Source organism: Myotis daubentonii, chromosome 10 (genome assembly GCF_963259705.1).
Source record: "Myotis daubentonii chromosome 10, mMyoDau2.1, whole genome shotgun sequence".
Lineage (NCBI taxonomy): Eukaryota > Metazoa > Chordata > Mammalia > Chiroptera > Vespertilionidae > Myotis > Myotis daubentonii.
The window spans coordinates 66,084,810-66,111,075 of NC_081849.1; the positions used below are offsets into that span (position 1 = coordinate 66,084,810).

Sequence of the window (26,266 nt, forward strand, 5' to 3'; positions counted from 1 at the left end):
TCCGTATCCATGACTTTGTCATGGGCAAACAGAAAGATCAATAGGTCTCAATCCAACACTGTTCATTGATTTCATTTCCTTCCTGGATCCTCAGGCAGCTGAAGTCCACTTCCATCCGAAATGGAAGGGAAGTGTGGCCTTTTGTCTGAGTGGGAGAAGAGCCCATGACTTACGTAAGGAATGTGTTGTGTCTGTTTGTTTACTCGGCTCCTATGAAATGTCGACTTACTCAGCAGCAAATATTTATGAAGCGCCTAAGGATTAGGCACTCAGGAGACAGATAGGGAAACATGTGACCTCTGCCCTGATGATGCTCCAGACTTTTTTTAACTCTTCAAAACAGTGACTAATCCGAAGAGGAAAGGCAAGTTCACCCTTCCATTCTCTAAGTTCTCCTTAAAGGAGAGATCAACCAAAGTCTGTTCCACGTGCATCTTCCTAAAATCTAATCATTTAACCACCAACTTTTCAAGTTCTGGACGTATATAAATCAGTAGTCGATTCATACATTTCCATCTCTCAGCAAGAACAAATTCTCCCCAGTAGAGACCTAATGAGCAGAACCAGAGGATGCTGAACCCTTACTTTGCACAGTGTGTGCCTTTCAAAGGTATTTTCTGGGCAGATATAAAGCAACCCACCGTTAGCAAAACAATACCTGCTCACCACTTTACCTGCAGAGGCGACTGAAAAGATCCCGTGCCCTCAGAACTCAGATTTGGACTCCAAGTAAGTTAGGGGGTGCCACATGCTACTCAATGGGGAAAGAGACATCTGGGCTTGCAATGGTCCCACACAACTGGCTTCTTGAAAGAAGGGGCTGGGGGCAGAAATGTATATAAATGTGCATTTTGTTGTAAATGTCATTGCCTCCAGTCTCAAGGCAGAAGGATGGAAATAAATCATGTGCGGGCTACTGTCTGATCGAAACTTTAACTTCTTTGTTAAACCAAATCAAAAGAACACAAAACCGTTCCCTGTGTTTGCCCGTTTGCGCGGCTACTTTTAGGAAAATGACTGAAATGCCGCAGGAGGAGGCTTTGGTCTCTCAGCAGAGCGGGAAAGCAACCCGTGCTTGTGTGTGAAGGCGAGCTTTTTGTTGTTGCGCTTTTAGACGAAAGATTTATGCTTATATTTTGGCCCATTTACAACCCATCATAATACTTTGCAGACAAAGTTATGCTCTTTTCCCAATGATCTAGTGACCTTAATCTCTAATATTTTGTGGTTTCCTGTTTGGGGAAATGATTGAACAGCAGCCTAAGCTATTCCAGGCGGCCCGGCGTTCCCAGTTGGCCGCTATCTGTCTTGGTTTTGAATGTTCTCCTGTTCACCAATCCAAAAAAAAAAAAAAAATTGGTTTAAAGAAGGTTTTGCTACAGATGCTAAATCAATGAAACTCCTACCAAGCGGCCCTCCACACTTCCTCCTCTGGCCGCCTTACTTATCATTCTTCTATTACAAACCCCAGCAGCGCCAGGAGTCCTTTCTGCCTGAAGCAATTAGCATGCTCTCCTGAGCAGAAGGGAATTAATTTCACTAATATCCAACTGACCCAGGGCCCTTCCCCAGGGCTTCTCACCAGCTCAGCTGCAAAAGAAGAGCTGAGCCTCCACGGTGCACAACAAGGTTCAGGAAATGTTCCCACCCGGAGGCAGGGTTGTTATCTCTTCCCGGACAATGCCTGGCCCCCTGGCCCCAGGTGCCTATGGCTCATAGGAGTCCCTCTTCCTGGTGATTTTGCAGGAATATCAGGCTGGAAGGCTCAGGAAGCCCAATCCCTGTGGTCCACCCGGAGAAGACTATGGCAGAAAACTAAGGCCACCATTGAAGGAAATAGCAGTCACTTATGCCACCACGTTGTGCTTCCAAAGGGACATATTTTGCTTCCAAGCTTAAGGAAAAGGGAAGACAATGAAAGAGAGAAATGGACTTGGCATAAACACCCCTATGTGCCTGCCATCCGCCTACCAGCTAGCTTGCCAAGACGAGCAAAGAAAAATGAGAATGGAGCAAAACAAGGTTGAGAGTGTGCGCAGCGATTACACAAATAATGTCTTTCAGCCAAAGAAAATTATTCCTGCTTTCTTGCAACTTAACTCTAAATAATTTCGTTGCTTTTAGAGGGGAACAAGGAGCTAAGCCAGCGTGGCAAAGAGCCAGCAAGCCATCACTCCAACCCAGGCATCTCTGAGGAAAAATTAACCACCTAGCATAGCACACTTAAAACGACTTTTAATGATGGCCCAGAGTAATATTTTTCTCTGGTTTGAACAGAAAAGTCCCGGGCTCACTCGAGGGTCTTTCCTCTGCCTTCTCGTTCCAGGGTCTGCTGTCAGAGCCCTTTTCTGATCTTCTCACCTCTCCGGGGTCTCCCCTGATCAAGGTCCATCCCTGGGTTTAGGAACTGAAAGTGCCCAGGAGCAGGCCTGCTGCTGCCCACGCAAGTCCCTCTGGAGGTGAAAGTCCTCCCTGGTTGCCAGAATGTCAGTTTCAAGGCCGCAGGAAGGGCCATCTCCAAAGACTGCCACATGCTTGCCACTGTGGTTACCCCGCTGCCATGAAAGGAGGCAAGCGCCTGGCTGCACAGCCTACTTTTCCTTACTGAATTCAAAAGAGAAGCCCAGCTGATGCCCGCGGCCTCTGGGATTTCATCGGCACAGGAAAACCTGCTATCAGCAGGTGCAAGATCCTCGGCCCGCACTCTCAATGGTGCTATTCACCACAGCCGCCCCGTTAGTCTGCGATTAGCCTTTTTCTCCCCCAAACACAACTTCCCCTTGTTTGGTAAGAAAAGCATCCTTTTCCCCGTTCTTTCCCGAGAATGTCAAATAGGCTCAAAAGGATTGTGCAAGCCGCTGTAACAAACGCAGGGACTGTCAGGAGGCCGAAGAAACAGACATGAGTATTCAGAGTGGAAGGAGCACAGGGAGACAGGGAAATCTAGACAGAGGAGGTGGGGGGCTCCCGCCCAGAGCTCTCGCTTCAGAAAGCTTGGTTAGAGGTTTGGGCTTTCACTCAGCCACGTGCTGCTCAGTACAGGAAGCCTGCGCTGTGGTGTTGCCTGTTACCCGTGAGAAGATGGGAGTTTCTCATCAGCAGTGAGTGGATGGTACAGATGGAGCCACACAGGGGTGTAGCTGCAGGACTTCTACAAGCAGGCCAAGCAAGTCAGTGGTGAAAAGCCCCCAGGGAGAGCCCAGAGGTCGCGACTCTGGCTCCCACAGGCACTGGGAAGGGTGGTAACATGCCTTCCCCTTTGGACTAATAGCCAGGGCCGATGGCCCCTGAACTCAGTCCCCTGTACTCAGGCGGAAGAAGAGGAAACTGCAGTGGAAAGAGCACTGGACCTGGAGTCACATCTCGTGGCAAATGGACTCAAATGGTGATGACCATGACCCGAACCAAATTACCGGCTTTGCATTTTGTCTCTATGTCTCTAATATGTGACTCACATACAGACCAACAAGTGCCCCGGTGCCAATCCATGCAGTATCATTAGCAAAGCTTTTTGTCTTGTTTTCTTTTGTAAAATAAAAATTGAGGCTGTACTGTTTTCCTCCCACACCCCCAGGAGGGTGGTGGCGCACACTGCTTTGGAGGCCACTCGTTTCCAATGGTGTGGCATCGGTTTGCACTAGTCCTGCTCCACGATGACACGAGGACTAGACTGAGAGGTGACTACCAATGCTGACACCTATCACACGCAAACTACTCCTCACTGTATCCAGAAAGCAATTCCCGCCCCCCCACTCCCGCCATTTCTCTATTTATCTTTTCAAAGTAAAATCAACTGATATAATAGCCTTTGGTTCAGAGCAGTTGGATTTCACAGCAACTGAATTTAAATACAGTCATTCCTTGGTATTCCTGGGGCATTGGTTACAGGTCCCCTGTAGGCACCAAAATCTGAGGATGCTCAAATCCCTTCTATATGTTTACATACATCCTCCTGTTCAATTTAAATTGCTCTAGGTTACTTGTAATACCTAATACAAGATAAGTGCTATGCAAATAGTTGTTATACTATATTGTTTAGGGAATAATGATATGAAAAATAGTCTGTACATGGTCAGTGCAGATGCAATCATCATTGGCCTAAGTACATATGAGCAACAATATAACAATTTTTCTTTGGAATATGATTGACCCATGGTTGGTTGAACCTGTGGCCGCAGAGCCTGTGGACATAGTGGGGCAATTATATATGCATTTCTTAACTTAATGATTCTTAGATTCCCTGGAATCTGCATAGCAAATGGTAGTGCCACTTACTATCTTCCTTCTTACACCACCCTCTGCCCTGCCATATTTGGGTGACACCAGAATAAATTCTACTTTTCCTGTTGCCAGAGATCACAAATGTACTTTCTATTGTTTTGAGCATGAGGTCCCTTCAAACAACAAAATAAAGCCCTTGCGAAATGATTGGCATGCTTACCAAGCAAAGCCATTTAAAACAACTGATCCACATGGCAGAATATAATATCAAAGGGTTTTTGGGTTTTTTTTTTAATAAGAGAACATAAAAATACATTCTGGTTCTCCTTTGAACATTTCATCCCAACATAAATTTAAAGGACAGACAAGAAAAATTGTCAAAAGCATGGCAAGTTTGGGTGAAATCAAAGTCTGTTTCATAATATATGGCTATTTTCATTTCCCCATAATCATTGAAATGCTTACAAATCAGCAAAGTCCAAAAGTATGTCTCATAAAATCCCCCCACAAAAAACAAAAAAAGCTAACCCCACTCTTGCACTTGGATTATAACTGAAGCAGGTAAAATGACCTCACCAAGCACCCTGCAGTATAAGGTACACTATTTTATTTGCCTGTAAAGTGGCACTTGCGGATCTATAGGCTATGATTACATAAAACAAATGTCCCAGGATTAGCTTCCTCTCTTCCGTTATGCTTCACTAGGAGCCACTTCCTCCCCCCAGACATTTTCATGGAATGGCACTGGCATTCCCTTCACGGCCTTCAAAGACTTTGGAAGAAAGTGATCACATCAGCTTATAGTCAACAAAGCCAAGCGTTTCCCGTCATGGTTTCATGGACGCTTGGACTCCAACTGAGCCGCTGAGGAACCAGGCCCATGTAAGTGTTAACTTTTTCTTGGTATGCTAGACACTTATCCAATCTCATTTCCTGGCCACTCTTGTTATTGACATTTTGCTATCAGGCGATGTTATGAAGAAAATGCCACCAGCAATGAGAATGACTGCGAAAATGAGTTCGTTTTAATAGAAATACTTATCTTCCAAACGTCTAAGTCGCCTCCTTTAATCAGGAACTGCCCATTTCTAAGCTAGACCTTTTGCTAGCCCCGGACAAGTAAACAAAACTCCAACGACCTGGGTGTTAAGATTTCAGTCTGGTGGGGAAGCTGAGAAAACAGTAAGATCCTGAATTCTGAAGATGCAATTAGTGGAAACTTAATGAGCTGCAGAATGATAAGTGACAGGGAAATGTAACTTTATATTTACAATTTCCTGACTAGATGAACTTTTAAACACAGCAAACTAAGCCCTACCCCAGGGCAATTTAACCTTTCGAAGCACAGGCATTTGGAGGTTAAGAACCGGCACTTGGAGATGGTACCCCTAAAACTGCAGTGGGCTTCCAGACAACATAGCTACGGGGGTAGCCTCAAATCCAAGGCCAGTGCTTTGCTTTGAATCCAAATGGCCTCTATGTATGGAGCTGTGGCTCCTATTTGTTAAAATAAAGGTTTCACACACCCCCACCCTCCCACACTGACACTCATTCTCATGTCTTCGAAACTATAGCCCATATATTTTTAGAAAGGCAAGAACTAAAGAAAGGCAGGCTAAACACATAGTCAGACCCTTTAGCAAGAATCTTCACAAGAACAATGTACCTTCTATATCAGAAAGGACTAAGGACCAGGGGACCTCTACAAAGAGCAGGGTTTTCAAAGCCCACAGCTCTGATGGAGTATGAGTTGCATGTCTTAGGTTTTAGAGATGCCCTGCAAGTACTATCATTATTCCCATTTCACAGATGGAGAAGCTGAAGTATCCTACGTGTTTAAGTATCCTCCCCAAAGGAACACAGCCAGTGAAGGGTGGAGCAGCCAGCATTCAAACTCAGAATATCCAACTTGAGAACCCACGCTCCTAACTACCATGTTCTATGACCCCTCTGAATCCTAAAAATCCTGACAATATTGTGTCCCGATTGAATCATGAAGAATCCCATTAGCCCAGCAGAGTATTTCTCATTCTAGTTATTTTGGAAGTTATTAATATGATATTGCAATTTACCACCCAAACGTCTGAAATTACTGAGTAGAGAGTGAGTCTGAGTACACATTCCCTAGAGATCATTACAAGGGTTATGTTTCATACAGTCTACCCAGAGGTGCCACAGCAGTTCCATTAGTTGCCAGGAGCTGAGGAGGGCCTTCCCCTGTCCACCTGAGATAGTCCGCATTGGCTAAAATGAACCCAGTTCAGGTTCCTAGGAATAGAAACATGTGCACTATTTTCTATGACAAATTAGCACTGAGTCTTACATATCACTTTGAGGGTACTAATGTTTCACGCCGATCTGCGATCTGCGTTGTTCCGATGCCATTGCATATGCATTGAGGTTCACCACCATCACAGACAAGCCAAAGGTATTCGCTGCCCGGCGCCTCCGCCAGCGCAGCAATGCATATGCAGTCTGTCTGAGCAGATGCCACTTTCTTGGTGGGCACTCAGATTGACTGAACACTTTGTCCTCTTTCTTTATGGAAACACGGTTTATCTGCATCACTCACTGATCTGTCCTCTTTTTCTGACAACTCAGCCAGAGTCTTACTGTTTCGAAAATACTCTGCTTGCATTGGAATTCACGTGGACAGAGATGTGTATATATCTTTAGTCAATGTGTTCTTGTCAGTCCATTGCACACTCCATGGTGATGAGCTACTTGCAGGTGAGCTGATTATATAGACTCTCCTCATGTGCCTGGGAAAGGAATCATGTTCCAGTTCAGTTTATACAGTGAGAACATGTATCTCCAAAGGGCACAAAAAAAAAATGTGATGGGAACTTCCTTATCTGCTCTCCACTCAAAAATACCACTTTGCATTCCTTAATGTTTATATTGTAGCCCTTTATTTAGGTTTTGAAAATGCAAATGCTAAGCTCTTTTGGTTTAATAATTTGTTGGGTCATTGATAAGTTTATACGAGATAATTAAATTTTTAATTTTTTTTATTGATGTTTAGAGAGAGGAAAAGAGAGGGAAAGATAGAAACATTGATGGGAGAGGAACATTGATCAACTGCCTCCTACATGCCCCCTACTAGCAAGTGCACAGTCCCAGCATGTGCCCTGACTGGGAATCAAACCAGTGAGCTCCTGGTGCATGGGGGGACACTCAATCCACTGAGCCACACTAACAGGGCTAGTAGAGATAATTTTGAGATACCACTGATTTATAGAACTGGTTTTTCATTCATTCATTCATTCTCTTGTCATCTGCTCCAGGCTCGTGCTGGACTGGCAGTCTATAATGGCAGTCCAGCTAAGTGCTAAGTGTGGCAAGAGCAGCAGAGATGACATGGTCTGAGAGTGAGAGAAGACGATTGTCCTAGAAAGTACTTCATCCATTTCTGCAGAGTTGTAATAGGGTTGCAGACTCTACATATCATTGGCACTAGATTATTTTTGAAAAGGGTTGTGTGTCTAGGAACTCAAACTCTGTGCTAGAGGTAGGACCAGAAAATGGGCCTCTTAGGTCTGGCATATTCCAAAAACCCAATCTAGAAATTGTGCATTTAGCCAGAAACTCCCTGGACAGTACTGAAGGTTGTGCACAGAACAATCCTATAGAACCTTATTCCTGATATAGACATTGTAGAAATGTGTATTTTTCATGGTAGAAAATGGCAGCAAAGAGTTTAGTTCAAATAAAGGCAGTATATTAGGATAATTTTTGACAGATGGGAATAAAGTATCTTGAGAGGTTACCTTTTTTTTTCTAATTGATACAAAGGTGTGCTGGCTACTTGCTACTCTGTGCTTTTTTAAAAATCCCAAACACTAGAGGCCTGGTGCACAAATTTGTGCATGGGTGGGGTCTGGCCGGCCACTCCAATCAGGGCCAGTCGGGCTGGGCTGGCTGGGGGGAGGGGATGCTTGACTTTGGCTCGCTGGCCCCGCCCCCTGGTTGAACTCCCAGTTGAGGGGACAATTTGCATATTAGCCTCTTATTATATAGGATTATTCTTGCTTCTGCCAGGAAATAGAGAGGAAGTGGACTGCCTCACTCGTGGTCTCCTCTCTCATGTAAGCACACTTATCCTGCACAGATGCCCCAGAGACCATGCCTAGGACAGATGACAGCAGCCCTGGAGGACAGAACTGAGAACAGAAGGGGGAGGAGATGCACAGGGTGACTCTCCTTAAGGCACTTGCTTTTGGTGTCCACCCTTTTGGTGAGAGTCCTAGAGTCCATGGCTCGTTTCCTGAACCCTCAGGGCTTTCTTTCCACGATTTCACTTTCTTTTGGTAGATCCAGCAGCAAATCAGGCAAAACATCTCAATCAGATAACATACTAGTAGCAGTAGGCTTTCACACCTCAGAACAGAAACCCTTTCTCATTCATTTTTTTCAACCTGACAGCCTAGCAGTGTTTGGCTTAATGTGGCTACTGAAAACAAAATAAAACTGCCTTTTGAGCAACATGAATTAATTCAATTAATAGGCAATAAGCATTTTTGGAGTAATCAGTTGATTCCATTTACCCCTGACTTCACTGGGATTAATATTATACAGCAAACAATAAGCAAAAATTGGCTTATCCTTTTAGTTCTGTGATGACTTCTTTTCTCAAGAAATGATGAGAGGTGGCATATGCCAAGGGGAATTTCACTTTAGGAACTATTGAGGTATGTGATTTAATTAGAAGGAAGAAACCACAAAATTTTTCATTTAAAGAAATCAAACAATGAACGGGTTATTTATATCTGTAAAACATCATAAAAGTAAAAAAAGAAAATGGTAGGAGTCAAATGACAAATCCAAGAAAGTCCCCTCTGCTCTGGGCAATCCGAAAAGTTCCTAAAACAGTAACTGAAGTAACTTTCTCACCTTATAGTTATTCATGATTGCAGTTAACCATGGCTTAACTGACTTCACTGTATCTTCTCGCAAGTACTTTTCAACTATGGATCCATCATTAAAAGTCCGGTTCCCCACGTGGATGGCTCGTCTCACTTGTGTGAGGGACAAGAATTGCTGATAGTAACTTTGGTCGTCGGGTTCCTGGCAGAAGGAGGCATCCAAAAGATATTAGGGAACATGAACAGCCCACATTTGGTCAAAGCTTCAAATTTCTCATAACCCAGAGTATCTTGTTCCTATGCCATTAGGAACAAGATAAGTCATGACTATTCACTTGCTTCCACCTGAAAATTTTAACTTGGGGATTTTGAGTTAATTTAAATTTCACTAACAAATCTGGACAATCGAATGATACTCTTGGAGCCAATACCCAAATTGTAAATGCTGGATTTCCCTTTATGGAATCTGTGACTCCAATGAACAATCCCATTGGAGGTAAATACAGGGAAATGGAAGAGGTGAGATTATCCGAATTAATTTGCTCCTGCTGGAGGACCTATGGAAAGATCAAAGGAGCACATGGGCCCAGGGTGACAGCTAGTGGGTCACAGCTGAGGATTTCTTGCCCATGTTCCCTTTGCTAAAGCCACACGCACCAAATAATCGGCTGACCATAATTTAAGGGGTACACATAGAGTGTAAAAACAGATGATATACTTTGTGAGGCACATAACACTAAAGAAGTTATCCATGAGCCTTAGTTTTAAAACAATACTGTGCACAAGTCTCTGATATTCATTATACTAAAATGAAAAGGACTCCATGCTGTTTTAAAAAGTTACAAAAGGATAAAAAAAAACTGTCAGAGTTTGAGATTAACATTTGTGCATCATCAACAGTTTTTGCTAACTGAATTATTACTTTGAAAAAATCAAATTAAAAATTTTATTTCTCTTTGGATGCCATATGTTTTTCTTTTGATAAAATCTAAAATCTCAAAGCTGGCAAACCCCATTGATGTTAGCTTTATATTTTATTTACAAAGTAGTTCGTGAACAAGGGAATTTCACAAACAGAATGCATTGCTATATACACTAGAGTAGACAAAGAATATACAACCCAAATCCCCACTTTGGCTCACTTTGTCTTATTTGATTAATTCTACCCAGAAGACATCAACTTTGGCCTACTTTAATGAAAGAAACTACTTGAATACTTTGAGAAATACTCCAGAGGGCTCCAAGTGAGGCCCGAATTAAATGCAAGAAACATCTTAAGACAAAGCAAATATTTTCATACAGGCCTCGCAGTTTTGGTTATCCAAGCTGTCTTAAGTACAGAGCAAATAATGTGGGCATTTCCAAAAACTCACTGCAGGCTTGGAACTCAGGGGCCTGCTGCCCAGAACGGCAGTCCCCGCCTCTGTCCGTCACCAAAGGACTTCTGTATAACAAGCTCTTTGGGGTCACTGGGGGCGGGGGAGAGGACTGTGTTAATCAGAGACTGTTCTGAATTATCTGGAATGTCACACATTCTCAATGGTCAGATTATAATGTTTACAACATTGAGGGGAGGGAATCTATAGATTAGTAGACCCAAAATTCTTTTTAAAAAAAGTTTGATTTTGCCAAAGGTTTTAAGCAAACACTATCATGGTATTTTTAAATGCCATTACCGTGCACTGTAAAATGTTATAGTAGTTAGAGCATCCTGTAACATTCTGGAAGTAAGAAGGGTCTGTTGTTAAGTCACCATCTAGTAGTTTATCCATCACCTAGATCAGAAAGAGGGGAGAAAGAAAGAAGGACCACATCAGGGTGGGTAAAAATATACAGGCATTTGTCATTTCTTTTACTGAATGGCTTTTTCACTCGTGCACTGTTTCATTCCACAACCACTTATTGCACATCTCCTCTAGGCTAGACACTGTCCTAGACATTGGGGAAGCAGTGGCCATCAGGACAGATCCAAAGTCCTCCCTTGTGGAGCTTATATTCCAGAACGCATTTGATTTTGAAAAGAGTCAAAAATCATTTGCTGTCAAACCACTCAGGTGGGTGGTCAAGACCTGTGAGATCCAGCTTCTAATCAAAACTGTTTCCCCAAGAGAACATTGTCATGTGAGAAAGACAACACAGGACCAGTGATGGCCTGTGCACATCTTACAGAATCGTCATGATGCCCCAGGATTTTTCTAGAAAGCAGGAAAATTACCATGGGAGAAGTTCTGGGTGGGAATTGGGGAGGGGAGGCAATTCTAGCCCCAGACCTTCCACAATCTGTCATGTGGCTTTTGGCAATTGATCGCCCCCTCCGGGCCTCAGCAACCTCATCAGTGACTGTGGTGTGTGTGTGTGTGAGGAGAGATGCTCTCCGACGTCCCCTCCAGCTCTGGTGAACTCGATCATTGTAAAGGAGCAAAACATCAAACAGGCTTCATTATTTCGGCCTGCGATGCTGACTGAGCTTTCCTCTTGGGTTTTGGGATTTCTTGCAATTTCTATGACCGATGTTGAAACACATTCGACCACTACTTACGGACTTTCCTAAGTATCATTTCATCTATTCCCCTTGAAAAAGCAACAGTCTTTCTGTTTTAATTCTTCACTCAAGATATTGGGCCATTGGCCAGAGAGACACTGCATTCCTTCCAGGGTTTGGGGTGTTTTCTTTGTTTGTTTCCTGATGAATCTGGGTTGGGAGAGAAGCTACTTAACCTCATGCACCAGCTCCTCATTATCTCTGGATATACAAAATACTTGAACTTTTAAACAGGGTCACTGAATTCTGTAACTGCTAGTTCACTTCACGTACAACAAGCGTCTTTCTGCCTTCTTTATCCCTTTGGGCCTATGAAATATTCTTGCTCTTGACATTGCTTAATCCCTGTATGCTTCGCCAAAAACACATCAAATGTCTCACTTGCAGATCGGTCTCCCATGAGGTAAACTTTGATAGGAAGTCTAAATTCTAAAGGTTTAGTCCTTTTGGCGCTAGCACAGATGATAGCCCAAAACCAGCCATGAAAATTCTGTCATTGTGGCCCTGGCCCGTGTGTCCAGTGGTTAGAGTGCTGGCCCACACACCGCAGGGCCCAGGGTTTGATTCCCAGTCAAGGGCATGTACCTCAGTTGCAGGTTCGATCCCTGGCCTGGGTGGGAGTGCATATGGGAGGCAACCAATGGATCTCTCTCTCTCTCTCTTTCTCTCTCTCTCTCTCTCTCTCTCTCTCTCTCTCTCTCTCTCTCTCTCTCACACACACACACACACACACAAATCAATGGAAAAAATATCCTCAGATGAGGATTTCAAAAAAAGGAAAAGAAAATACTGTTGTTATGAGTTGAAGAATGATCCTACATGTCCCCATGATGCTCCCTCTTCCTTCATATTTATTATCGCACAAGAAATTCTGAACCACATTCCGCGGCCATGGCAGGTGTCCTGATACAGAGAAAGGGTAGGTGGCTGGCATCCTGCTAGGGACTTCCTGAGCCCCTCCGGTTGCACAGCTGGCTGCTATCAGAATTCCTGGCAGGGGCACTGCCTGGGGGGTTCAGGTAGTGCCCTGGCACCCACGTGCAGACTGGAGTGTAACTTCGTGTTACTCCCCTTCTCCCTAAGTGTGTCTGCCTCCTGCTTTGATCTGAACCAGCTGACCTGCAGCGCCTAGAAGTCTATTAATAGCAGGCCTCGGTCTTAACAACCACCATGCCCTCAGCTAAACATCACAAATAGCTTCCGATAACAAAGATTCAAGTCCTCAGAACTGAACCTGGCCTCATGTACATGATGGCTCCGTCCTAAAGGTGGCAAAACCCCTGAGAAAGGCTGCTTACATTTCATCCCCATCTACACTGGCAAACAACAAAACAAACCCCAACCTCCAATATCCTAACATTTTGTCTAGTCCAGTGGTCGGCAAACTGCGGCCCCTTGAGTGTGGCTCTTCCACAAAATACCACATGCGGGAACGCATGAATAGTGCGATTGAAACTTCGTGGCCACACTCAAGGGGCCAAAGAGCCGCATGTGGCTTGCGAGCCGCAGTTTGCCGACCACTCGTCTAGTCTAACATTTTAAATAACAACAACAAGGGTGAAGAATATAACCCTATTATTTGATTCTCAATTTCAATATTAGGGGAGCAATGTGTCAATGTTTACAAATACCAAAGGCTCTTGGTAAAAGTCTCCAATCACTATACTTTATCATCTTTGTCCCTGGCACACAGGAACACATGACATTTGTTACACATGCTGGTCACTTCTTGGGCTGAAACCCTGTGTGTGGCTATCAGGGGGGGTTAGAGGGTTCAGAACCGATGGTCTACGTTCCAGGCTGCCTGCCTCCATTCCTCACCCAGGGTGTGCCTTCAGGGCCTACGTAGTGTTTAAAGAAATCAAGACAGTCAATGAAAGACAGGATCTCAGGTTGAACATGGAGCCACAGGAAATTCAAAGAAACCCACACCATCTGCTTCTTCATCAGGAGCCCACTGTCTCCCTCCTGAGCTTGGACGGCATAACAGATACACCTTCTCTAACAACAACAAACAGCCTGAGCACCGTGGCGCTTCCGGCACCCCCTCAGATGGTTCTCATTGCTCCGGCCACGTGGGCCCCAGGACTCACTTCAAAGGCTTGAAACCACTTCTCCTCCTTGATGTATTTCACGCACGTCTCGCTCAGCTTCTGGAAGTACTTTCTCTGCCTCTCATCCAACAAGCCAATTTGGTACAGGAATGATGCATAGCCCCCTATGATCTGAGGAGAAAAGAGACAAACACAAGAGCCACAGGGCGTGGAAGAAGTTAGGGAAGCCCATGTGCTTGGTGAAATAGCCCTTTGTAATTTGTCCACCTTGGGCTAGAATTAGCCAAGCAAGACAATCACACACATACACACACACACACACACACACACACACACACACACACACACACCCCACATACCACACATCACCCCACATACCACACATCACACAGTACAAATACAAACACATACCACACATCAAACATATACAAACATACAACACATGCCACACACATACACATACAGTACAAACACACACAAACATGCCCACACAATACACAAATACATAACACAACTTTACAAACACACACAACACACAAACATATACAACACACATGTAACACACATACACACATACCACACACACACATACACATACACACACACCCCTACACCTTAAAGCATTTGGGGAAATTTAGAGGATTGAAATTATTAGACATCAACTGCACAACTGTATTTCTCTTTATCAGGTTTGATTTCTAAGGTAAGAGGAGCCTCCATCGAATTAAAGGGAGTTTATTCTCCTCAAGGAACAAAATGGAAAGGAAAAGCAGACACCTACTGATTCAGGATCGAAATATGCATCTCCAATAGCGATTCCTTTCAGGTTGATCTTCACCGACAGGATGGGGTTGAGCATGTGGATATAATGTGCGATGGCCGGCACGTACTTGCCTGCATAAGACTGGGAATGGTAGATGTTAAAATGAACCATCAGAAATGTATGCTGATAAAATTACGTGTTTAAGCTCATTCAATAACAATCACAGCAGTATCTCCACCAGAGACACACCAAGAATTTCTTAGCCTCACATTTCAAATTCCACAATAGCTGAGAGCACTGTCTCTTGCTCCTTTTGTCATCCCAAGTTGCACCCAGTACACGCAAGTCACAGATTAGGAGCACACAAAGATAATGCATGGACATGGAATAAGTGAGCATTTTCATTTTCTTCCAAAACAGTACAGAAAAATGGACCAGTGAACACAATTCTGGTCCATAGGACTTTTCTTATGAGAAAGTTCCATTAAAAGGTTTATTTAAAAAAAAAAATCTCAAGGCCAGAATTAAGATCTCAACATCCGTATAATGACACAAGTTTTGACATCAGCATGTGCTAAAGGAAGAGGAAAAGGGAAATACTACTTATTGGCCACTAGAATTGTCACTTGAACGCTCCTCTGTAGCCAAGCTTTTCCAGTATAAGGTTCTTTTTCAGTTTCAAAATATTTTTTGGACACAAACATAATAATAGTGCTGCTTTTAAGAGTATGCTGAAAAGGCTACTATGAGTTCAGTAATAGTTTAAAACCAACTTGTATTTTTTTCCAAACGTTGCCTTCTTGACATTTCCACTTGCATGTTTAATATTAAACTTCATCTGTTCAAAATGCAGCTCCTTCCCAAGCCCTCCTTGCAGCCTCCCTTTCCATTCACATGAACTCTGACCTTCTCACTGCTTAGGCCAAAAAGTGATGCCATTCTTCAGCTCTCTGATGCCCCATGGAAGTCTATCATTGACATGTCTTCTCACACCCCTACTTCACTGCTTTGTTCCAGGTAGACCATCTCTCACCTGGACTGTTGCAGTAGCCTCCTACCTGGCCCCTGCTCTCACCCTTCCCCTTGTCCAGGCTACTGTCAGGACAGTGGTCTGGATAAAGCAGATCATGTCACGCTTCTGCTCAAACCCAAGGACTTCCCACTTCCCTTAGAGGAAGAGCAAAGGGTTTTTCCTGAGACATAAGGGCTGACATGATCTGGTCACTTCACTAACATTATCCCCTCCACCCTCATTCCTCTCCAGCCCGTGTGGGACCACAATCATCACTGTGATCCTCACTGCTTCTCCCTCGTGGCCTTTGCAGTAGCAGTTCCTGCCACCAGGAATGGTCTCCCAGATATATCCACATGCTTAACTCCCTTACTTCCTTCAGTGAGGCCTTCTAAGGGATGCCTTCCCTGGCCACCCTATCTAAAATTGTCATACCTCCTTTTTGCCTGGCTAGTGTGGCTCAGTGGTTGAGCATCAAGCTATGAACCAGGTCATGGTTTGATTCTGGATCATGGCACATGCTGGGGCTGGGGGCTCGATCCCAGTAGGGGGCATGCAGAAGACAGCTGATGGATGATTCTCTCTCATCATTGATGTTTCTCTCTCTTTCATTCTCCCTTCCTCTCTGAAATCAATATATCTGTGTGTGTGTGTATATATATATATATATATATATATATATATATATATATATAGTCACACCTTTTTTTTTTTCCCTTTTCTAGTCCCCTTCTCTCCTTTTTGATCTTATTCCTTATCACTCGCTAACACTCTTTTACTTATTTATCTTGAATTGTTATTCCCCCACCCAGACTAAATAAAAGATCAGTGAATACAGGGATATCGGTCTGCTTGTTTCTCAGTGTATCCCCTGGGCCTACTGCTGTTTATTTGTTAGTGCTCAATAAACAGTTGTTGAAAGAATCTTGAATTAACCTAATGCATTTGAAGAACAGCAATGCATATATGTTCACAGTAGACTAGAGGTACTATGTGGAAACATCTGAGTCTGCAGACCCTTCACAGCATTTCCAAGGCTCCCCGAGGGCCGGTAGTTCAAAGACTGGGCGCTCTCATTTCAGACCATAATCATATGCTGGACATAGCACTGTTCCCATTGCAAAATGTGGACACTGAGGCTCAGAGGGGTTGACTGCTGTCCCATTATAAAACCCGGCAATAAAACACCTCTCCTCCTGAGAGGGAAGGGTATGTATTTTAACTTGTAAGCAGGTAGTGATGACAAACGTAGGCTAAAGCAGGAAGAATTTTAGGGCACCTCCCCCCTTGTGACCATCATGAGTATCTGGGATACATCCAGGCAGGAAATTAAGAACAAACACCCACTCCATTTCTGAGCATCTATTAAAAACTAGGCTTTTCCACTTACTTTAATTTAAGCCAAATAAGGTTAACCTTATCTTCCTATATTTTAGAATGATGGAAACAAGGGCCTGTGCATTGCCGTCACATGCCTGGCTGGAATTCTATCCAGGCTTGGCTGCCTCCACGCCCCCCATTTCTCACATCAAATCATCTTTCAGGCCACGGACCTGGAATAGATTATGGGTTTCTGGTCCCCCAAGTGGGGGCTCAACCTTGGGTTTATCCACGACATGCCTGCTAAGCTGGCCACTGCTGGAAAATGAGAAGTGAGGTGGGTAGTTCTGTAACAACGTCCAAAACGGATTCCTCAATGTTCAGTCACATTTGCTCACCTAACCATGATGGTGTCTACCTCGTTTTTCCTTCCTAATGACTATCCCACACTTCCCTGCCCGTGTCAGTGTGACAAATCCTTCACTGCCGTCCCCATTAATCATCCCACTGGCGGAGTGACTCCGGCTGTCACACAGAAGACAATTACAGGATCATTTTATGGAAAACAGACTGGAACAGTATAGTGAAATTGCAATTATTTTGGCTCTCCTGTTGACACATGTTTCTTCTTTTTATTTATTTTTTTACAAGATAAGACTTGTTTATTCTTCCTCAAATATTTATTTCTCAATTTAACGATTCTCTGATCACCATGAGCCCACAAAAAGGCAACCAGACCGTAAATCCTGTTTTATTTTGCCCAGTGTTCCCTTTTCTGGATATATATATATATGTTTTAAATAGAACAGAACCCCTTATTTGGGAGGGAGAACTTAGGTATAGCTGTCTGCTGGATCAGAGGCAGGCTAAAGAGCCCCTCAGGACTTGTGCTTGGGATCCTGTGATTTTATGAACTCTTGCTTCTTTTGTTCTGAGTTCTGCCCGTTACAAGGACAAAGGCAACAAACCGGCACAGCGACCGGCCCTGCGGTTTCTCTGATCTCTCGCTGGCGTTCACCAATGTGGGCAGCAGCTGGCCACGGGGGCTCCTAAAGTCTGTGAATTCACACTAACCTTCCACCACTGGGTTAGACCCTGGCCTCATAAAGGCTCAGAACAGCATCAAAGCGATGATAAAAGGAAAGCAGAAAGGCGAGACCAGAAAGTATCTGGGCACATATTAGTTTAGAACTCAGCAGTGACCTTCAGATGGGGAACTCAGCCACAGAAACATATGTACTTGACACAATAATTCAAAGGAGGCTGACCATCAACACATCAGGATCTTCGTATTACTTTCTGATATTGAAAGACGTCTCAAGGTGTGATTCCCAGCACAGTTCTTGGGGAGCTCATAGAGCTCATCTCTGATAAGGACCAGAGGTACTGGGGTGTGTCTGCATCTGCTGGTATTGGCTGGAATTTAAAGCAGCAGTGAGCCCCCAGTCTCCCTTGTTACATCAGCAGGATCTCAGCATTCAGCTCTGTCTTTTATGTCCCCCAAGAGAGAACAAGGGAGCAGTGGTTTTGAATCTTGGTCTGAGATCTTTCTGAGTTCTTAAATGATGTTTGGAACAGCCTAATGGAAATCACATTAAGAGCACATTGAACTTGTAAAAATAGTCTGGGGAGAATGTAATGCTTGGTTAATTATCCAGATGTGTAAAAGCACAATGAAATTGGGCTTTAAAAAAACTTGTAACTGTGTATTCTGTCTGAATCTCTCCCTTCTTACATGTTTCAACAATATTCGTAGCAGACTTACACTATCCCTGCACCCGGTGACTTTTAAAGGAGGAAAAAATATTTCATATCTAAAATCAAGCTTTAATCAGCTCCTCCTGAAGAAAAAAAAAATCGTGTCAGGGAATAATACTATAATGGAAACAATGTCCTCTTACAGAAATTTCACATGTGTTAGCAGTTACTATTGTTTAAGCTTCTCTCAGTGGTCTACATTTCTTACTCAAGTTCAGTTGTTAAAAAAAAAAAAGGCAGTTAATACGTTTTCATTCTCTGCCTTGCTTCTAAGTATGCATTTTATGGTGAAGCATGCAACTTTATGGGTGATAATGAGCAATGGCCTTTGAAATGAGACACACTGCAACCCGGACACACACAGTGTCGCTGTCCACAGCCCCTCTGCTTGGCCAGTGGAAAAGGGGGAGTTGTCAACCTCAGCCCTGGTATGTTGAGGAAGGTCAGGGTCATTCTACACCCTTCTGCCTGTTCCACACCCATACCCCCACACCCCCACACCCCCAGGCACTCCAGCTGAAATGAAAGTCTCTTTGAAGAAGTCCCTTGGGGATGATAAGAACTTCTCCATTCCCCAGGAGGAGACAAGGTGGGCTGCCCTTCCGGAGAGAGTCACACCAGTGCCGTGTCCTCTAGCTGTCTCCAAACACAGACTATGGTGGAGCCACGCCCACTCATGGGGACAATCAGAGGGAATAAGGGAATATGCCTTGAAGAGAATTGTATACACAGATTGCAAACCACAAAACCTAATGGAGTAACACAGGAAGCAGCAGCCAAGAGGACAGGATTAAGCAAGGGCGACCTTGACTTCATCCAGCCTTGGGGTAGAATCTAATTTCACGGGACCATTATTTTCTCTGAGGAGAGAAGAGGTGGGGCCTTAAAAGGGCCACTTCAGAAAATTAATGAATGGGGAAAGCTGAAACTTCAGTATTGTGGTAATCTCTACAACTTCCTAGACATTTCTAGACCATGCGTCATCCAATTTCATGACCGCACTGCTGCAATTAAAAAGAAAAAACATGGCTTCTAACAAGGATATGACTTTATCTAAACATCTATTGCTCTGGAACATGAGCTTGAAAAGGAGCTCAGAATCTATAGGAGTAGGCATAAGACAAACATTTTGATCTGTATCCAACTTTTAGCTACATAAATTTATGCAAAAAGATGTGCTGCCTTCCAAATGATATATTCTTGTTTCATACTAGAGGCCTGATGCACGAAATTCATGCAAGAGTAGGCCTTTCTTTCCCTGGCCGCCGACACGGGCTTCCCTCTGGCACTCAGGACCCTGGCTGGCTTCCCTCCAACAACCGGCAGGCATTTTCAGCCCCGGCTTCATCAGGAAGGACATCCGATCCAATGAGCATATTATGCTTTTATTATTATAGATTGAGAGGATGCTTCTTTTCATTCTGTTTTCTTTTTAAATTGATTTCACAGAGGAAGGGAGAGGGAGAGAGAGAAATATCAATGATGAGAGAGAATCTTTGATTGGCTGCCTCCTACATGCCCCCTCCTGGGGATCCAGCCCACAACCCCAGGCATGTGCCCTGACCCAGGGAACTGAACAGTGACCTGGTTCATAGGTCAAAGCTCAACTACTGAGCCACTCTGGCTGGGCAAGAGGATGCTTCTTAAAAAAAAAAAAAAATCCCATCAATGACAACAAGCATAGGTGAAAAAGATTCACCTGCCCTCCCCTTCCCCTGCAAGTGATCTTGTGTCGGTTTTGCAGAAACCCAGCTTGCAGCCAGGTGACTCAACCAGATGAATAAATCCTTATGTTTAAAGAGACCACAGATAATTTGACTTTTAAACAAAGAGTATGAACATCAGGCTACGGTCAACAAATTGAGGCCTTTGTTTGCTAACCACAGATAAAATCAGAAGGTTGAAGCTGCATAATATATAAAACTTAGCATTTCCTGTCTCCACCATCGAATCAAGCACTATCTGTGTGGCAGCACAGTGGGCAACCTCAAACAAAGCTTATAATGACTTCCGATTTACTCATCTTCTTTTCTATGGAACTAAGGAATCAGTAAACATGCATTGATTCCACTCAGATATGCTGCTATCCAAAAGCCTCAGGCCTAATTTGCAAACAGTTCCATATGTCCCTGTTCAGTTTTTCAGGTTGCAGCTTAAAGTTTAAATTTTCTAATATTAAATGCATTAAATAGTCACCAATCCATTCCCAATTCTAAAAGAAAATATTGGCAAGTCAAATGAACATAACTGAAAAGAGACATTTGTCATGAGCCTCAGAGTTAAAGCAGCTTGAATGTTATCTAATAAAATTTAGCAAGTTCCAAGCTTTTGGAAATAATTGCATTCTGAGGACATCAAGCCTTTACATCACTTGAAACTTCCATTTACTCCATAAAACTTTGTGATCAAAGCCAAGTCTTTATGATTAAAACTAAGTCTTGGCCAGAAAGACAGACACATCCAAGAAGCTATGTCTCTTCCATTTGTGTTAGGTTGAAAGATTCTGCACAAAATATGGAAAGGATGTTTGACTCCCTTCTACAGAAAGTGGGTCTGTTTTATGGGAAGAGGCAGGTCCCAAAGACAGTGCAGTTTCGGAGAGAGAGCACCCAGGCTCCAGACTGCATCTCCACAAGCAGGGTAACAATCTTTAGCCAGCTCTGGAGTCTGGCTGGGAGACCTTAGTAAGGCCTAACCTCTCTGAGCCTTAAGTCATCTCATCTGTAAAATGAGAATGACAATAACAGTGTAAGCTTCATAAGGTAGCTGTGAGGATGAAGCAAGGTAATCCATGAAACAGTGCTTAGCATTATGCCTGTCATATGATCCACTCTCAATAAATATCCTCAAATAATCCTACAAATAAAACAAGTGAACCCTTGAAGGCCCCCTTCTAGCTACCATATTCGATGATCACAGCCTGAGCTGATGGGAGAATGGTGTAGGCCTACATAGAATGAGGACAGGCCCACTGCTAGAATAGTTCTCCCATCCCACACACGTTAGATGTCACCCCACAACTGTATGTCCCTGCTTGAATATGGCCTAGGCTCTGTACTCTAGTCCAGCGGTCACCAACCGGTGGTCTGAGGACCCTGGTGGTCCGTGAGGTCCGAAAGGTTAGTGACCACTGCTCTAGCCAAATACAAGCCTATTGGGAATAAGTTTAATTTTTCAGATCCTCTCTAATGGATAGTGAGCTGATAACAAGTCAGAATAGAGGTGAGAAACGATAAATCATGATGGAGATGAAGGAAGTGTTGGAAAATAGAATCTGAGCACAATATAGCCAAGGAAAGGAAGGCTGAGAGTGAGTGGGGGCAGGGGATAGCCCTGGGAAGTAGGGATGTAGGAAGGAGGGCCCCCAGGCCTGGGAAGTACAGGGAGAGAAGGGCCATGAAAGGGTGATGAAAGGAAGCTGGAGAGAAATACCACCGATATTTTCATTTCATCTAGTAACAGCCTTGGGAGAAACCACTCTCTAACATTCATTAAGTAATGTGCTCAGGCCCGGCTGGCGTGGCTCAGTGGTTGAGCATCGACCTATGAACCAGGAGGTCACGGTTCAATTCCTGTCAGGGCACATGCCCAGGTTGCAGACTTGATCCCCAGTAGGAGTATGCAGGATGCCACGCCAATCAATGTTTCTCTCTCATCATTGATGTTGCCATCTCTCTCTGAAATCAATAAAAATATATTTAAAAAAGTAATGTGCTCAGTATTATATGAAACAAATTAAACAAACATGGCTCGGGCCTACAGGGAGCCTACCCCTCCTGCTACTCCCAACCCAGTGAACCATGATGCTTTCAATCAAGGTTGTCAGACTCCCTGATGCCAGCAGGACTTCGCTCATGCAAATGAAGATAAAGTATCCTATTAAGCTCACTAATTTTTAAATAGCTTCCAAGTTTTGCCTTTATTGGGCCCTGAAATTAGCCATGGTTGCAAAACGGCTTCTAAGGAGCGGAGGCCCCTTCCGCTGATCGGAAGAGCAGCCAGAGTTTCCACCAGGCGCCCTGTGCCTTTGAAAGAGCTCCCATCCATCCACTCACTGCCGCTGCCATCGTAAGTGCTGGATCTTTCACGGGGTCGACAGAAAGCCACATGCTCCGAGGACAATGGAGGGCCGATTTGGTTTAAGGTCTCGCTGGGCCCGTGTTCCCTGGAGAGGAGGCTAAGTGGGCCTGTACCTCAAGAACAAGAGGCACCTCTCCAATAGTCGCTGGCTCAGAAAGAATAACACTTAGAAAGCAAGTTAATGATGTGAATTAAACGCAGCTTGTTTCTCCTCTTTGAAGTCCTTTTTTGTTCATGCCTGGAGGAGGGTGATTTACAGACACATTTTTCTCTCTTTAGAGCAAATTAATTCCAGTTGGTGTTCCGGGCAGAAATGGAGAGAAAGCAGTCCTTTCTCATCGCGCTGACTGTGGGCCGCCCTGAGCCTCCTGGTCTCACCATGGTCCACACGCAGCGACAAGGAGCCTGGGGTTGCTTCCGACGCATCTGCTTTCCGAAATGTCTAGTATCCGCTTCTAAGCTGCACTGTCATCCCTTGATGAAGCAACCACTTCTTTTAAAGATGGTGTCAAGATGACAGGGGAGACAACGCCACATCCCCAACCAGGTGAGCAGAGCTTTCTAAACGCCCAGCTCCTGTCCACGCATTAAGCCATGTGCTTTGAAGCCTTAATATATTATGGCTCCAAATATATATATTAATGCAGCTTTTCAACATGAGTAGTAATAATAGTCATCATGTGTTGGGCACTCACCACAGCCAGTCACTCTGCTAAATATTTGAGGAGGATTATCTAATTAAACGTTTAAAACAACCCTATGCAGTAGGTACTATTATTGCTTCCAGACTTCCTTGCACCAAAGTTGGGGCACAAAACAGCTGCTCCAGACCCTTGGAGCATCAGGCTACCCTCATCCACAGCACACGTAGGTCAAGGACATTTAGGTCCAGGACATTTGCACCGAGAAGCAGAAAACCCTCTCTAAGTTTACCTATTTATTTTTCAAGGACGATTCTACAAATTGAGTGGCATTAATTGTTCAATCTGCCTAAGTCTGTGAGGAAATTAAGAGTTCAGAAGGAAAAAGAATTTCCTCTTCTTGAAATTTCTTCTTCTTCTTCTTCTTCTTCTTCTTCTTCTTCTTCTTCTTCTTCTTCTTCTTCTTCTTCTTCTTCTTCTTCCTCTTCTTCTTTTTGGTGGTGGAGACAGGAAGGGTGGGTGGTATTATATTAAAACTGCAATGGCCCACAGATGCTTTAAGAGTACATGTGGTAACTACAGTTGGATTTCTGGTAAAGCGAACTACCCCTGGAGGTGATCTAGTTTACAAAACCACCCCTCTGATGGGAAGATGAGAAGCAGAAGGCTGCAGACAGTAAAGAACATGTTTGGAATCATCCAGAGAGAGGCAAGGCCAGCAATGACTCCAGGGGCTCCTGCTTATTTACCGAGTGCCTTCCACTTCTCCATCCTGCCTTGAAACAGAAGACCAGATGGAGCAAACCAGACTGCAGAAACATAGCTTTCTAATGACAATAAGCCATCCAGGCTTTATTTAGTGGTCTTCCTTCTAGGAGACATGCCCCCAGATTTGACGTGTCCCGTGGAGCCCTTATGAAGATGCTGCCTGGCACTGCCTCTCTAGCCCAGATGCTGCCTGCCCTGGCTCACATCTCCCTTCATCACTTGGAAGGCACAGGCTTCCTTAAACGTATCCGTCCTGGCAGCAAAGCGCGTAAAAATAAAATGGCCCTTTCCTACGCACATTGGAAATTACATGCGTGGGAACCACCAGGCGGACATGAAATAGACAAATTTTCCATCCGGAATTTGGCAGCTTTGCTGAAAGTTCAACCTCATAGTTAACAACATCCCCACATCATTTGCAAGACAAGGGATTACACACTAGGCCTATGGCTCTTCTGTGGGCGGGGGAGACTGGGCATTCTCCAAGGTTGCTACCAAGAATGATGGGAGGGTCTCTTCCGGCCCTTTTCCCCAACCTGCCTTTGAAGTAGGTGAAAAGGCAAGGAATAGCAGGGAACTATTGGTAGAGATCTCAAATAATCCCAACGGGGTAATTAGCTTATTCGCTTTAAAAAATAAGCAGTCAGAATGTCCTTTCCAAACGCCTTAGAGGAACGCAGGCTGAAGAGAAGGGAGCTCCCAGTTCCATTAACTAGCAATTCCTTTGGAAAACAAAGACTATTTTTCACGTTGAGTCCCTTGGAGTAGACATCTGTGGTTTGTGCTGGCCCAGAATCCTTCCAGCCCTTCCTCAGGTATCATCACTTGGATCGTCCTGTGGAGACCACTCATCTCCCAGGCCCTGCAGTTCAGAAGGTGAGGGCCCCACTATGATCCCTCCCAGGGCTTTGGAGTGGGCCTCAGGTACCACTCTGGCCAGTTTGATATTCCATCCTCTAACGCCAGTTATTAGTTTTAGAATGGGCATGGGATCCAAATGGCTCATATGAGATTCAGGAATATGGGTGGAATTACTGGGAAAGAGAAGTTGAGCTGGTAGGCTATACCAGAGCGCTGGAAGGGGTGGAGGGGTAAGGGCACGGGTGGAAAGAACTTACCCGAGAATAAAACCAGTGAAGTGCAAAGCCAAGTGAATAGATCAAGAGAGAATGAAAGACAAGATCCCGATGACTATGTTTGAGCACCCATCTCCAGCCATTCCTGATGTCAATCAACCCAGTCTGCCTTAAGCCACCTTGAATAGGGTTTCTGTCACTTGCAAGCAAAAGGGCCTTGAGTAATGTACCCCTATTCATCTTCCAAAATCCAGTTTAACTTTTGGCTCCTCTGTCTGGCCTTTTCTGATGATCCCATAATGAGAGGTAGCTATTTGCACTCTCCTGTGCTACTTGTCCTTATGGCTGCTTCTCTGATTGCACTTTTCATTCTGTATTGTGCTTAAATTGTTACTTTCAGATAAAGAATGGAGTCAATGTCGTAGTAATCACTAAATTTCCAACACTTATCCAATACCTCTGATATAGTAGATACTCAATATATGTGTGTTGTATTGCATTTGATTCTAACTACTCTTTCACTGCACCCTGCAATGATTTCCCAATACACTTAGAATGAAATTGAAACTCTACCATGGGCATCAGGGCCCCACATGACCTGCCTGCCTTCCCATCTTGGCTCCTTCCTCAGTGGCTCTGTGCTCTCCCTTGAGCACAGCAAGCCTGTCCCCACCTCAGAGTGTTTGCATTTGCTATTCCTCCTTCCAGGAAAGCTTTTCTTCCAGGTACTACAGCCAACCCCACGACATCACTCAGGACTCACTCAATTGTCTCCTTACCAGACAGTCTTTCTCTGACCACTTTATTCTAAGTAGTACCTCCATCACTCTCTAACCATAACCTTGTTTTTTCCTCCTCATGACATCTATCATTGCATGGATGCACAGTGCATATTTCTTTTTTATTTATTACTGTCTTCTCTTCTTAGGATGTATAAAGGCAGAGTATTTTTTTTCTGTTTTGTCCACGACTAGCACCTATAAATTTTTGTGGTCTCAAAATACTGGCTGCTATACATTTTTGAAATAACCTTAAATTTAAATGAATGAAAAAAGCAAATCCCAAAATTGAAACCAATATATGCACGTGAACCTGTATATTCAATTGTAACATATCACCCTAAAAATAGAATCAGTTCTTATAACCTTTAAACATAGTACTTTTTT

General features: G+C 44.0%; 1 protein-coding gene across 2 annotated transcripts in view; it reads right to left on the minus strand.

The window, feature by feature from the left end:
- Positions 1–26,266, minus strand: part of CPVL (carboxypeptidase vitellogenic like) — a 103,623-nt gene that overhangs the window by 29,844 nt on the left and 47,513 nt on the right. The window contains exons 8-11 of one of the 2 annotated variants that reach the window (XM_059712657.1): positions 14,464–14,586; positions 13,722–13,853; positions 10,763–10,861; positions 9,115–9,288 (exon numbers count right to left, since the gene is read on the minus strand). In XM_059712657.1, coding sequence (XP_059568640.1) covers positions 9,115–9,288; positions 10,763–10,861; positions 13,722–13,853; positions 14,464–14,586 — 528 coding nt within the window. The remainder of the gene's footprint in view (positions 1–9,114; positions 9,289–10,762; positions 10,862–13,721; positions 13,854–14,463; positions 14,587–26,266) is intronic. The other variant, XM_059712658.1, reaches the window with a different exon arrangement.